This window comes from Nothobranchius furzeri, chromosome 11 (genome assembly GCF_043380555.1).
Source record: "Nothobranchius furzeri strain GRZ-AD chromosome 11, NfurGRZ-RIMD1, whole genome shotgun sequence".
Classification (NCBI taxonomy): Eukaryota; Metazoa; Chordata; class Actinopteri; order Cyprinodontiformes; family Nothobranchiidae; genus Nothobranchius; species Nothobranchius furzeri.
In genome coordinates this window covers 42,981,493-42,996,127 of record NC_091751.1, presented here as the reverse complement: position 1 = coordinate 42,996,127, position 14,635 = coordinate 42,981,493, and the positions used below count along the sequence as shown (strand labels likewise).

The 14,635-nt window shown below is 43.5% G+C and overlaps 1 protein-coding gene across 24 annotated transcripts in view; it reads left to right on the top strand.

Moving 5' to 3' along the window:
• epb41l3b (erythrocyte membrane protein band 4.1-like 3b) overlaps positions 1 to 14,635 on the top strand; it is an 84,630-nt gene that overhangs the window by 62,573 nt on the left and 7,422 nt on the right. For 9 of the 24 annotated variants that reach the window (XM_054742566.2, XM_054742572.2, XM_054742606.2 and 6 more), the window contains 11 exons: positions 4,087 to 4,131; positions 4,629 to 4,781; positions 5,948 to 6,045; positions 6,737 to 6,912; positions 7,159 to 7,355; positions 7,666 to 8,247; positions 9,395 to 9,448; positions 12,129 to 12,194; positions 12,729 to 12,917; positions 13,478 to 13,540; positions 13,824 to 14,477. In XM_054742566.2, coding sequence (XP_054598541.1) covers positions 4,087 to 4,131; positions 4,629 to 4,781; positions 5,948 to 6,045; positions 6,737 to 6,912; positions 7,159 to 7,355; positions 7,666 to 8,247; positions 9,395 to 9,448; positions 12,129 to 12,194; positions 12,729 to 12,917; positions 13,478 to 13,540; positions 13,824 to 14,477 — 2,277 coding nt within the window. Of the gene's footprint in view, positions 1 to 4,086; positions 4,132 to 4,628; positions 4,782 to 5,947; positions 6,046 to 6,736; positions 6,913 to 7,158; positions 7,356 to 7,665; positions 8,248 to 9,394; positions 9,449 to 11,696; positions 11,733 to 12,128; positions 12,195 to 12,728; positions 12,918 to 13,477; positions 13,541 to 13,823; positions 14,478 to 14,635 lie in introns of all 24 variants that reach the window. The other 15 variants (XM_054742632.2, XM_054742637.2, XM_015956247.3 and 12 more) reach the window with 14 other exon arrangements.

Genomic DNA, 14,635 nt, shown 5'->3' with positions numbered 1-14,635 from the left:
CTCCGCGCCACCCTTGCTCTTTCTACTTTCCATCTTTCCGTCACCTGCGTGGTCACGTGGTGCGCACAGGCGCATACAGGGGAAAAAGAAAAAAAAACGAGCTGCAGCCTGCAGGTAGAGACAGCCGGGAGGAGCGTATGAGATCAGCCCGGCGGCCTCAGTGCCATGACTGAACACCGGCACCAAAAAATAAAAATAAAATGATAAAAAGCAAAAACGAGAGCACCGGCCCATGCGGCCCAAACATCGCGCGGCCCACCGGGAATTCTCCAGACCCTCCCGATTAGCCACTCCGGGCCTGGATGTGGAGTATAATTAAGCTTTAAATATGCAGGAAGGCAGATTTTGTTACTGAGTCATGCTAGTTGTGTCTACTAGCTATTAGCTTCATGTTTACAGTCAACACAAATAGACTAATTAGCAAAATGTCAAATAGCAGCTCCTCTAGTTTTATGTTTAACTAGATTTCTATCAGAACAGCATTAATTTTATTATGTCTGCCTAACGGACAGCTGACCAGAATCTTACCGTTACCATTCGCTAACACGACATTCAAAACTCGTAGCGGAGTTGTTTGAGCAATATGAGAAAAATGAAAGTTCACATTAAAATCACAATCATAGCTCTGCACACATTGGGCTGCATCGCTGGCCTCGTTCGCTGATTTGAGCCAAAATTGATGTCATGCATAGATTTGCACACAAACAGAAAGAAAAGTGCATCAAATCTCATTTGTGCAAACAAACTGAAGGAACGAGAATGTTATTGTTTATTGTTTCAGAATAGGGCTGCAACAACGAATCAATAAAATCGATAAAAATCGTCATCGATTTGTTGTGCTGCGCAACCTTCATCTAACAGTCAGTGCGTGCAGCTCGTCTGTAGGTGGCAACAGAGCAGACCGAGGCAGATCAGAACGAGCGAGAAAGCCGGTGTTTTGATGATGAACGACACACTTGAACAGTAAGTTGCTTAATGACCAGTGTTGGGAAAGTAACTTTTAAAAAGTAATTAGTTATAGTTACTAATTACTTTGTCAAAAAAGTAACTCAGTTACTGAGTTATGAGATTATAAAAGTAACTAATTGCCTAGAAAAATAACTACTTAGTTACTTTTTTCATTAAAAAATGCAAGAAAAATGGGTAAATTGAACTTACTTAATTTACTATAAATTACTAAAATAGTGAAATATAAATGACTAATGACGGGAACATAATAAAATGTATGTCCAAATGTTTTTATAAACCTGCATAATTTAAATAAATAAGCACTTAACAGGAGACACTACAAATATGAACATTTCACGTATCTAGACTATTAAAAGGTCACTGTGTGATATTTAACAAGACCCCAGTCAGCTAAAATTTAAAATTGCAAATAGAAACACCTGTAAAGGTTCCCGAGCCTTTAAATGGTTTCTCAGTCTAGTTAAATTACAGAAATGAATGTAATTTTGCACAGTGTTTTAAATTTTCCAGCTTCACATAATTGTGTGTTATTAGTAGCATTTCTGTTGCTGCTAATCTAGTAATGGTTCAATAAATAAATAAAATCCTGTAAATGACACTAGAAGAGGCACAAGCCTGATGGAGGACTTACATTTACTAACTTGGGTCAGACCCAACCACAGAAGAGCTGAAGCTGGGTGGTAAACACACACAGGTAGTTCCAATAACACCTGAGCTCCATGACGTTTGAGACTGATGCATCAGTGTTACAGCGGGACTAAAGATATGATCAGGAGCAGGTTACAGCTGGATGATCTAGGAAGGCAGAAGATCAGGACGTCTGGGCGGTGAACAGGTGAGCGGACCTTCGGGATGTCACGCTAAGAAGCCGTAGACTATTCATCACGTCTTCCTCGTTCTTCACGGGCCGTGATGCGCTTGGATGAAAACATCTGCTTCTTTAGCTCCTGATCAGCTGATGACAGCTTCAACACACCGCGCAGCTTAACGCACGCATTTCCTTACCAGTAACAGAAACGACGTTTTGATAAAATAAGACGGTAATTAATTAGTTTGCTCATTACTGAAAGAAATTATTTTTATTAACGCGGTTATTTTAAACGGCGTTATTCCCATCACTGCTCTGTTGGGTCTACAGCATGCAGTGACTGAGACAGTGAGGGTCTCCGCCCACCCGGCCAATCATCATCGTGTTTGTAAGAGCGTTACCGACACCTCTCTCTCCCTGGCTGCAGCTGAAGAGTGGCGGTCAGAAAGCCTCACACTGTTGCTCAACGTTCGACAAACACATAGTAACGCACAACCTTCCGTCCCCAGTAACATAACGGCGTTGCAACAGTGGGAAAAGTAATTAATTAGATTATTCCATTACCCAAAAAAAGAATGCCGTTAGTAACGCCGTTATTTTAAACGGCGTTATTCCCATCACTGTTAATGACACACCTAATCTAGGTGGTGTGGAGGAAAACAGAAATCAGCAAAGACACAAAGGCAGAAACGGTTTGGGATCAAAAGTGCCGCAGCGGGCAGATTAGCGAGTAACAGGCTCACCATCAAGTGGGGTTCTGAAAAAACATGATGGTTGTGAAACTAAGAACATCTAAACTCTACAAGCGGAAGAAAAGTCCCACCATCCAGTTTATTCTTAGCTGTTTGCAGGGAGCACAACCACTGCTGTCTGGTTTGAGTCTGCTCTGCTAAACACCGCTGCAGGGTTATGGCAAGCCACTTTAACATGTAATTCACAGGCGCGTCTGTCTGTGAACATAATTTTAATTGGATTGTTGTTAATCTGTATGTAATAAATATGTCACCAATACATTTTTGCAGTAGAAATTTTTAATCATGTTTTGTTGTTAAATAAAGTAAAGATAGGAAAGAAAACATGTTTCCCAGGCAGTTTAATCTGATTAATCGAGTCGAGACCCCATCCGATTCATCGATGATCCAAATAATCGTTTGTTGCAGCCTTATTTCAGAAGTGTCTAGCTGTGGATGAAATGTCCTGTAAATGATCTTTTACACATTCAAGAGTGATTGGCAGGCTGGTAGAGTTCTGAGTGAGAAATGAGCCTTTTAGCTTTCCTGGAAACATCTTTACTCTAAACCTCTGGGCTGGGACTATCAACAAAACAAGATGTAATTTCCTCAAAAGCCCGCTGAGTAAATGGGGGTAGAGGTGAACAGTGCAAACACACTGTTGTCATCTACACTCTGGGTGTTTTTCAGCCTGTATCTGTGCATCAAAGCATCTTTGCTGTGTGGACCCAGCACCTGCTTGTTTTCCCTCTGGAGAGTCAGCATAGCTGTTTTACTGGAGAAGATGCTACTGCCTCTTAAATGAAATTTATCACAACTGTTTTTTCTGCAGGTTTGTAAAATATGCAAGCACCTATTTAGTCTGTAACAAACATGACAAACTTTTATTTACTAGACCTATAAATGTGCTTAGTTGTCCATTCAGAACCTCAACTCGACTCAGTGTAGCTTAAAACATCAAATTTTGCATCACCCGTTCCTTAAAATGTGTTTTTCTACTAAAAACTCCTCCTTTATGTGTCTTTTTAATAGTAGGTGTATTCACTGCATCCCCCACATGAGAATTAAACCGATTTCACCCATGCAGTTTCTTTTGATGCTTCCCACCACAACACTGCTGCTTCACAAACATCATGGCTGCTGCGGTGATGCCTTGGTTTGACACACTGATTGACTCGCATCGTATCACCGCCGTCTCTGTGGGTTTGCAGATCTGGAGCCCAGCTTGACTTTTTGTTTTGTTCCACCGGCATCAAATGCATCATCAGAACACCGGCAGGAAAGAGAGAGAGAGAGAGAGCTGGAGAGTCGTGGCCATGAAATGAAAATATCAATCTCTTTTCAAAAGTGCTTTGAAAGTCAAAAAAAGGGCTCTAGATGTGAGTGATGGGGAGGATACTGCCGTCCCAGATCCGAACGGACGAGATGACAGAGATGAGGAAGCAGCTTTGATCAAACTGATTAGGCATCAGTGCTCAGTGTTACTTCTGTGAGTCATAGTTTTGATGCACAAAAAGCAAAATGTACATATCAGAAGAGCATCCTCTTTTCTCTTCTCTCCTCTCATTAAATGCAAAGTTGGTAGGGAATCTCTATGAAAGCTTGGCTCCATCTGAGGGAGAGGTAAGAGGCTGCTTCCCATGTGCTTCCACTACCTGAGTGAGTGTGTTTTCCACTAGTGCATGGTTACACACACACACACACACACACAGTTGTCATTTTCAACAGCCCATTTGTCTCTCCGGACTGGTTGTTCCTGCTTCGGATCAGAGCTTTCCTCATTGGTTTCACCTGGTCATTTCACGCTTCTGTGCAGTGAAGAGCCGAATGTTCCCTCAAACTTCACTGTTGCTTTTGTCAGTCGGGCTCCTTCACGTCCTTCATCATCATCACAGCGTGCATAGAGGAGATTAGAGAAGCACATGCCTGATTTTACTCTGCCTGCCTGCTCGACCCTCGTTTTAAGTTTCTACGTTGTCCTGCTGTGCACCTGAACATGTCCTGTATGTACTGTAGAGGTTGTAAACTTTTTTTGGCTTTCTAAAAAAGTTGTCAGAGAATGAAAGGTTAAGTCTCCCACAAAGTAACTCAAGTGTCTGTGATGTTTTGCTATGTTTCAGGACTCGGAGGGTGTGGAGATAATGCTGGGCGTCTGTTCGAGCGGCCTCCTCATCTATAGAGACAGGCTGCGGATTAACAGATTCGCTTGGCCCAAAATCCTCAAGATCTCCTACAAGAGGAACAACTTTTACATCAAAATTCGACCCGGAGAGGTACAAACCACAAAGCTTTTACTGCTTTTTCATCTCAAAGGCAGAATCAGAAGAATTCGAATAATCTGTTATTGAGACAAAAATGTATTCACGTTGTTTGTGATTTGTTAGGTTTTTTTCATTCTAACATACATTATTTATCTTATTTATTACATTTTATTACACTAAGTTACTGGTTCGTATCCAAATTTTCTAAATAAAAGCCCTTAGGTGTTGATTCTTACATTTTGTAAGGGTTTATATTATTTATCGGGGCTTAATTGACTGAAAAAATGGCCTTTTAGAATCAGATTAGTGAAAACGTTTCCTGCTGGATCCGCTGCAGCAGTGGAAGCAAGCAGTTGTGTCACATAGTACAGCACCTTGGAGCATCCTGTGGAAGGTCATTTGTGTATTTTGTTGTGAAGAGAGGCGTTTGTTTTTTAGTTCTGTTGTAGATTTTTATTTTGCTTCAGTTCCAGATAAAATGAACTGAAGGAAACACTCGTAGACTTTTCTAATTTGTTTTTTGTAATATTTTCTTAACCTAGCAGGCAAATCTTTCTTATGTCTATCACTTAGTTTGACCTTAATTTGACCCAATACGGCAAAATAATCTGACATTATCTTATTTCACAGTGAAAATACCTGCTGATTAAATCCACGGAGCCTCCACACCAGCATGTGGTGTTTGTGTTATTGACACTCCCTTTATAATTATGATTATATTATAATTATGATTATAATTATAAAAACTGACAATTGGCATTTTCTGTTGAGCCAAACCATGACTTCTGCATCCCGTCTCACCTGGTCCAAATGTAAAAACCTTCAACTACGTTTTACTTGCTGACTCTTCGTTCGGGATGAAGGAGTTTATCAGACACAGTGAAGTTGCCGCGTCTGCACCCGAGCTGTACTTTCCACTTCAGCACTCTTCACCCGTCAGAACTATCTTTTTTAATCTGACTTTACTCTGCCGAGTGTGCAGCTTCTTGATGCAGGATTAAAAATTGAACCGGGACACTGAAATTTGGTATGGGTGAATAATTCGTGTTGAGATCTGGGGCAGAAATAACGGCACCGGCAGAGCACTTTATTTAAAAGTAATGAGTTAAGTTCCTGTAAATTCAGGGTGGGTTTGATTAAATCAGTGGTTTAAACTCAGCGTTTTCTTTGTGTCACAGTTTGAGCAGTTTGAAAGCACGATCGGTTTCAAGCTCCCAAACCACCGCGCTGCCAAAAGGCTATGGAAGGTCTGCGTGGAGCACCACACCTTCTTCAGGTAAAATGTTAGAGATTACTTTTTTAATTCATCTTGGACTGAGAGACCCTCTAAAGGCTCAGGAACCCTTTGTAGGTGTTTTGGATTGGCTGATTGTTAGTGTGACACTTTGAGTCTAGAGAATTGAACCAAATTGTCTGATATTTTGAATGAGGTGTTTTCATAAACTGTAAGCCATAATCATCACATTTATAAGAAAGGCTTTGCCTGTAATGATATGCAATGATCTCATATTATTATTTCACTTTTTAGGTTGAATTACTGGCATCAAGGAACTTTTGCATCATATTCAAATTTTTCAAGTTTGGCCTGGATGTGGTGCCGTCTGTAGCTTGTAATTATAAATAAATGTCAGATTCAGCAAAGTCTGAATAACCCCCAGATGCCTCGGAGACATTCTTTAATTTGAGGGATCACAGTCAAGCCAGCCTTGCAGTTTACTCCTCATCACTACTTTATTTCATAGCAGTAAAAAAAAGTGTGTTGAAGCTGTTAGTAGTTTGAATCTCACACAGAGTATCTGCTTTAAGCAGAAATTGGTCTCTTGGGGCTTTTTGAGTAGCAGACCCAGCCTGAGGGCTCCCGAGAGACGGTTGGGATGAGTAGGAGGTTTAGAGCTTGTCGGCGCTTGGCTCCTGGCTTCATTTTATTTGTGGTTTTGATTAATGAGTGTGTTTGTAACTTGTTACAGGCTCGTGTCTCCTGAGGCGCCCCCGAAAAAGTTCCTAAGCCTCGGCTCCAAGTTCCGCTACAGCGGCAGGACGCAGGCTCAGACCCGCAGGGCCAGCGCTCAGATCGGCAGGCCGGCCCCGCTGTTCGAACGCACCTCCAGCAAACGCTACAACATGTCCCGCAGCTTAGACGGAGGTGAGACACCCAAACGGGCGGATTGGTGGTTTTTCCTTTGGTTGAAGGTGTGAACAGGGCTTTTGTTCGGTTTTGGAGCCATAAATTGCGTTTGTGCTTCTGAAAGCTGATGCCATATCGCCCATGTGCAGAAACAACTCAGAGCTGCTCACATTTACCAACGAGCATTTCACACCGACGTTTACCGTCCGTGAAACATCACAGAGCAACGTTTGTCTCATTCGTCTCTGTCCACCGATGTTTCAGCACCCATTATGGAGAACCACGAGACCCCGGCCAAGGACGGCACCGCTGACGGCGCTGCCAAAGTCATTGCCAAGGGGGACATCATCACCACGGTAACGACAGAGAAAAAGGCAGAGGAGCAGGGGGAGCAGGAGGATTTTAAGAAAGATGCCACAGAGACGACGGAACCGGCCACTCCCCTCAGACTCGACACAAAGGTAAACCTACGTCCAAAGGGGAAATGGCTGCCTCTTTAAGCCGTTACTTCTTGTTGTTTTTGTTTATTTTCGTATTCAACACTTGAACGGCGGTCGTGAATTTCCCAGTTGCTTTCAGCTGAACTCACTGCCATAGACAGGCTGTTGTGCTTCTCATCCTGTGTGCGCTTTACTAATCCACTTTTCTTTTCTTGTCCTTCCTTTGACCCCACACTTTACTCGTGTGTGTGCTCATGCGTACCCCCCCTTCCACTTCACCTCTCTGCATTTACACACACGTCGTCTCCTCGTTGACATTTCCCTCCATCAGCGCTCTCATGTGTACACAGACGACCCCCTCCGCTCCGAGCTCTCGCTCCCTTCATCTCCCGCTTCATCCAGCAAAGTGCGGCGCAGGCGCAGGGAGAGCGCTCGTAAGCGGGCCTCGTCCGTCAGTCCAGTCAAGAGCAGCACTGGTTGCCGGCGGCTACAGGCCCACGCCGACCGCAAAGCCGCCCTGTTGGAGGAGCAGGCGCTGTTGCTCTCAGCCCGCAAGCAGAGGCTGGAGCAGGGGAAGCAATGCGGTGGCACGCTCTTCTCCTTCTCCCTGCACCTGCCCGACTTGTCCTCCATCCTGGATGAAGACGGCTACCTCACCTTCCCCGATCTGTCTGAGATGCGCTTCCTCCCTGAGTGCGCACAGAACTTCCTCCCCATTAAATCCCCGTCTCTCATCCCCTGCTTCCTTTTCATCTTCTTCTTCCTGCTCTCCACCTCCTTCTCCGTTCCCTACGCTCTCACCCTCTCCTTCCCTCTGGCGCTGTGCCTCTGCTACCTGGAGCCCAAGGCAGCCTCCCTGACCGCCTCCATAGCCCAGGGCTACCATGACCATGACAGTTCAGAGGAAGAGGAGGTGTGTGTGTGTGTGTGTGCGTACGCCTGTTTGTTCCAGTACCCACCTCTGGCTCAGAACGACAGTCCATTATACCTGTTAACACCTGATCCTGTCCTGTAACCGTTTCACCAGTTCAGAGCCGACCTGGAGACAGCGTGTCCCAGTGTCTGTCAGTCTCCTACTTTCAGAACCTCATCTCTGACCCGGTCACGATCTCACCTTCACCAGCATCACAGCTTCATCTGCAAGTCTCATCTTTGATTGGCTGTTTCACCTCAAAAGAGAGGGTTACACACAAATGGTGGGATCGCTTTACTTGCATGAGCTTCACTGACATTTTACCATGATTCAATGAAGTCACCTATCTTCATTTAGAGACTAATCTTTCGGTGAATCCATGGCTTTGTGCCTAGCCCATCTCAGTGTTACCCCATCATGTCCAAATGATGACTAATACAGTTCAGTCGGAGCTTGGAAACATCAGCTGCATAAAGCCTTTTCCGTATTTATCTCTGCTCTGTCTCTGTGCATCGCTCCCTGCCACAAATTAAATGAATTGTTTCAATCAAACTTTTACTGAGAGGACCTCTTACCGTTTCAGTGAGCAGGATTGTTGTGATCAGATGAGGTGATCGCTGTGTAACAGGATCCAGCTGTGATGCAGAGAGACAGCGACGCATCCACATTACCCACAGTGCATGAAGGGACAGGAGGGGGAGGGCCTGAAAGTCAGGTTGCTGTTCGGCCTCAAAATCATCAGAACAAGCATTTTTAATGAAGTTTGTTCTGCAAACAACACATAAAATAAGTCAAGGAAACTAACGTTTACCAGGCTACAGCTAATTCAGATCCATCTCGTTGAAAAGTGACCGACTGATGGTTTCTACTTCCTCTGAGTCTGTTTTGCTTGCTTCTCCAGTCTCTGTCTTTGCTCCTTATGTTTTAGTTGCGTTTCTGGTCGTATCTGTACCGCTGTGTGATAGCGTTCAGCTTACAGTCCCAACAATCAGAGCATCTCCATCTGTCCCATTTGTGGTAATGACTCTGTGTTAACGATAAAAGCACTTTTCTTTTCAGATGTTTACATATTGGGTCTTTCTTGTTTCTCTTGCTTTCGAATTGGATTTTTATTTTTATTTTTTTTTGGTTTGGTCTGTGAACGCAGACCGACAGCGAGCATACGGACTTTGCCTTTGATGGAGAGATGACGGCAACAGAGGTTTGTACATCCAGTCTAATAAAGGGAACAGACTCGTTGTCACTTTAAAAAGTTTGTGAACTCTGAGAGCTGCATATTTACCTCCACTGGGTTATTTAGCATTTTTAATTATCTCACTAAATAAACTTTTTTTCTGCCATTTTCTTTTTAAAAATTGAGGAAATCTGGCTGCAGGTGTTGAAATTATCAAATTGGGCCAACTCAAAGGGTCAGAGTTCATTTGGGGGGTGCATCTAGTCCCAATGCATTTAAGAATATTGACTTTGACTTAGTGTTCTTTTACGTTTAGCATTTCCATTAGAGGCCGGTTTCAAACCAGAGCCATCAGAGCGTTGCTACGTAGAGACGAATGTAAAAAAGGAAGAAAAGAAAAGCAGGGAGGTATAAAATCTCAAAAGATCTTTCTATAAACAAAAAGATGTTGTGAAGACCACCCCGCTTGGTTCTTCTTGAAATAATCCTTACTTGTGGCTCACAGCTGGACTCATACAAGCAAAAGTAAACAACCAAACCTGGAACCAAACCATCAAAATGTTCAGATATTGATTCAGAGAACTAATAAAACAGAAATAAGCATCAAAACTACAAAGACTCTGGAGGCAAACATAGCTAAAGCTGAAAACTCACTGGGCTAAATAGTCTTGAGTTAGTTTTTTGATGAACTGATACATAAAATACTTCTGTGAGAAGTATCATGTTTGGTTGGGGTTACGTTGGGCATATGTGCAAACATATGGTAAATGGCTTGAATTTTAATAGTGCCTTGTATGGCACCCCCGCCCCCCACCCCCCAAGGTGCTTGATGATGGCTAAAGCAAGGCTTGATGAGCACTCCCTCCAGCCAACACCATCAGGAAAGGTGGGCGAAGTGTCTTGCCCAAGGACGCAACTGCACACTAAACCCCTCTGCCACCATCGCCTCAGGACTTTGCAGCCGTGCAAAAGTACCCGTCACTGAAACCAAATGGAGAATTTCCGGATCCCTGATGATTGCAGCTATTTTGACAGGAAGTTTGTTGCATACTTAAAATTGTGTTCCATATTTAAGCAGCAGCAGAACGAGACCAGCGACTTGTTCAAGGAAACTGAGAACCCTCGCGATCGTCTGGAACTCACGCACAAACACCATTCACAATTTTGCACCAGTGGCTGCAGCCCAGTGAGAAACCGTCTCTCTCGTTGTCTTGCACAAGTAGATTCATGTGCTAAACGCTAATGTATGTTTAAATGCATTGAATCTAGACACCGCTCCACTCAAACTTTGACCCTACAAGTTTTCTTCTGGCTTGAGCTTCTAGTTTTCACATGGTTTTTGATCAGATGAGTAAATATTAGGGATGCGAATCTTAGAGCAACTCACGATTTGATTTGATTCTGATTCTTGGGGTGCCGATTCGATTCAGAATCGATTCTCAATTTAAATCGATTCACAATCAGTATTAACAAAGAGTGTCGGCTCCAGGATTACCTTGTTGTACAAGTTAGTTAAAGCTCTGGGACATTTTTCTTTTACTTTAAACTGGTCATGCTTCAAAAATGCAAATTTACAATGTGATTCTAAAACTAAACAGAAGCAATCTTTTGACCAAAAAGCAACATTTATTTTTGCTTACCTTGTAAAATATAACAAATCTGTAGTTACCTAACAGTAGCTTTGAGAGTAATACGGTCAAATACTTTTCAAGTATGTGTAGAAACAAGTTACATGAGTAATCCTGAGTACTCAATTATCAACTTAGAAAATAAATATGAGAATATCTCAAATTTCTGAGTATGGAAAAAATTACATTCAAGTGCCCTCTTATCAGCAGATTCAAACATAAATCATCTCAATTTATGTGACCACAAAAGTAATCAGAGTACTGACTCCTAACAAAGATCAGAAAAGTGCATCTCAAACCCGTAACATGCCAAATATTTGAGTTCTTGGAATCGATTCTGAATCTTTATATATAAGAATCCCGATTCAGACTTGAATCGATTTTTTTCAGCACCTCTAGTAAATATGTTGCATATCGTTATTACAGCCATGCGTGTGCTAACTTAACAAGTCCAAAGCTGTACAGATGTTTGTTGTCAGTAAACGTTGCTGAGAGTTCTGGCTCAGTTCCTTATCACTGAGCTGTTTTCTGTCCCTCTCTCATCTCCGTTCCTTCTTTCTGTCTTCTTTTCTTCTGCATCGTTTCTCTTTAACAACTATTTGCTGCTATGTTTCACTTTCTGTGCTCTCCCTTTGACCTGTCGTCAGTCGGAAGCTGACGAGGACTCTGAGATGCGGACTCAGGTACCACGGGGACCCCGCTCAGTGCATCGTAACACCATTAGATGCACTAATCCTTCACCTTCCTGCTGCTGCTGTTTACACCCCTCCCCCATCATTAAACACAGCAGACCTACAATTTACTCCTCCCCAATCCATCCCTGATTGCTGTTTCAAGTTTTTTATAGGGAGTTCATGCAGCTGCATCCATGTTTTTAGGTTTTTTTAAGTTGTACATTTGTCCTGGGCTTCTACTTTGAGCAAAAAGGTCTTTTTTTCCTCATGTTTTTATTGTTTTACAGCAAAACTGTTAAAAACAAAACTCCCATTTTCTCCAAACAGAAGCTGTAATCCAACACACTTAACACCAAAACGTGCTATATCTTTTACAATTCCTCTGCGTTTTTCTTGTCTTTGCAGTATAGTTTCATAAGACGAGTAAAAGGGGAAAACGTCTTTATCAGACATAGTAATCTGATGCTAGAGGTTGGTAAGCAAACGGTGCATGTTTGAAATCGCATGCAGGTGTTTATTAGGTATGAAGATTATTGGTTGTTGTTCTACTGACTGTGTGCTTTGGTTTTCTTGTTTGAATTAGTTCTTGCTGAGAGTTTGAACACATTTTCTAACAAATATCCCAGGAGTGAGTCTGTGTTGACGTCTAATGAGATGTGGAAGTTTTGTGTTTAACTAAGCTGATCAATTGATGTATGAAACCATTTGTTGTCATTGAATGCAGTTGACCTTAAATGCTCCTGAAGTATTTAAGTTCAAACTACGTCATCGGCTGCCGTTAAGTCGGACCTTTTCTGTTGTTTTGCTGGTTTGCTGTGCAGAAGCTTTAAAACAGGAACAATAAATATAAAAGGAATAAGGAAGTAAGCAATGCAAACGTTGTAGGTCTGCAGAAAATCATTCGACATGCAAGTTACCGCTGCGTGCATAAAGCATGACCACCGTTCCCTTTCGTGCTGCTCCTTCCCTTCATCTTGTTGTGTCACGGTTCATGGGCCACTCTAGGACACAGAGCCCCCTCCAGATGTGGTCAAACACCAGACGAATGTCAGCGAACTGAAGCGCTCCTTCCTGGAGACCGGCGGCGGCGGCACGCCAGGTCTGACCGAATGGGAGAAGAGACTCTCCTCGTCGCCTCTGCGCTCGCCCAGAGGAGATGAAGCTCCAATGATCGAGCCGCTGGAGCCGCAGGATGTAAGCTGTCTGTGTGGGACATGGCTTCACGTTTATAGAGATGTTGCTGAACGTTCACACAGTACTCAAACATGAACGTACACTACAGTTAAGGCCAATATTCTTCACTTTTTAAACTTTTTCAGCATCAGAATTGGTCTGGTTTTGCACATTTTAACTGATGGAAGTTTTAATTGACCATTTTATTAAAATTTTTGAATTTTAAGATCATTTAAAGACTCTTCTACACACTCAAAGCCTTGCTTTTGGTGTTTTTTGTTCACAAACCAGTTAGGTTGAGGGAGGTCTATGGGCTTTTCCAAGTTCAGGTCCAGATCTTAGCCTTTTCTTTTCCTTTCTCTTTGGATTTTTGTTTTGATTACCAACACGCCGTAACATTTTACCTGGGTGCTCCGTTAACTTGTGATGGTTCTCACAATCTGATCGGTTCGTTCAGGGCTGACGGGAAGCACCGATGAAGCCATGAGTTATTTCCTGACCTTTCAGACCCAGAGCTTCCAGTTACCAGTTTGTTGTGGGAATGATTTAAACGTGACCCTTTTATTTGTTTCCGTCCACAGACTGAAGACGAGCTGCCTGTTGGAAACGAGACCAAAGACGAGGTGGGACCCAAAGGCACTGTGGTAAGCTACTTCCTGGTCATCGTTCCTGGGGATTTCTGCTTGGTGTTTCCAGGTCCACGTGTGCATGCCTCACATTTTATACCTGTGTTTTTCTACCTCATTTAAGATAATTGACTATTTTACAGCCTTTCTATCAATTCGTTCCAACTGGAAACTTGCTTGTGGTGCTCGCTCTGTGTTTGTGTTGTTCCAACATGTGGAGAACCTTGTTGTCCCATCGTGTGCTGCTTGTGTGATGCCCTCTGTGCGTTATCCTTTTCCATTAAGTCACATGTCTCCCCAGGCAGCGGGATATCTGGTGAAATACGTTGCGGGTAGTATTATAACTGATGGGGCCACCTCCTCTGGGCCTCACGGCATTAGTTTGTCAACCACTATGGACGACGACGTCTTCGTGGACGGAACTCTGAGGGATGGGGTGGAAGACAAAACCCCAGACTCCCATGAGGAGGTGCTGGTGGTGAAGGTCAGCCCGGGAGCTGTGAGACAGGAAGTGTCCCAGGCCATCAGCGACAAGAAAGGCACGCTAATCATCTTCAGGGAGGCGGAGGATAAAACGGACGACGAGGACAACGAGACGGCCGTCCCAGAGGAGTTAGAAACCGGCGAGAAAGATGCAGAAACTTTTAAAGAAGACTCTTCTGTTGATTTAAAAAGCCAAGCTGCTGCGGTCAAGATTCTGAGCTCAAAGGTGGAGATTAAAACTGGCGATGAGACTCAGATTAAAGGCATCGACTCGCCTAAGAAAGCCATGGTGTCGTGGATCTCTGAGGAGGAGACGGTTACAGAGGTCACCGGGGTGAAGGAGGTGGACGAGATCAACACTTCCAACGGGCTCCAACAGGAGGCAGAAATCTTCACCTTCGAAGAGGTCCAGTCCAGTCAGCTGAAGTCTAATCTGACTCAGATTACAGTTTCTGAACCCTCAGCTGCAGTGGTACTGTATAAAACCCTTCCTCCACCCCTCCCACTGCCTCGTCCCTCATGCAGCCACGCCAGTCTAACAGCAGCGTAACCGATCTGCGTGCATGGCTAACATCCCTTAGTGTTGAAACCCATCGGTTTCTGTCAAACCTGCAGCTTCTTTCCCCTTTC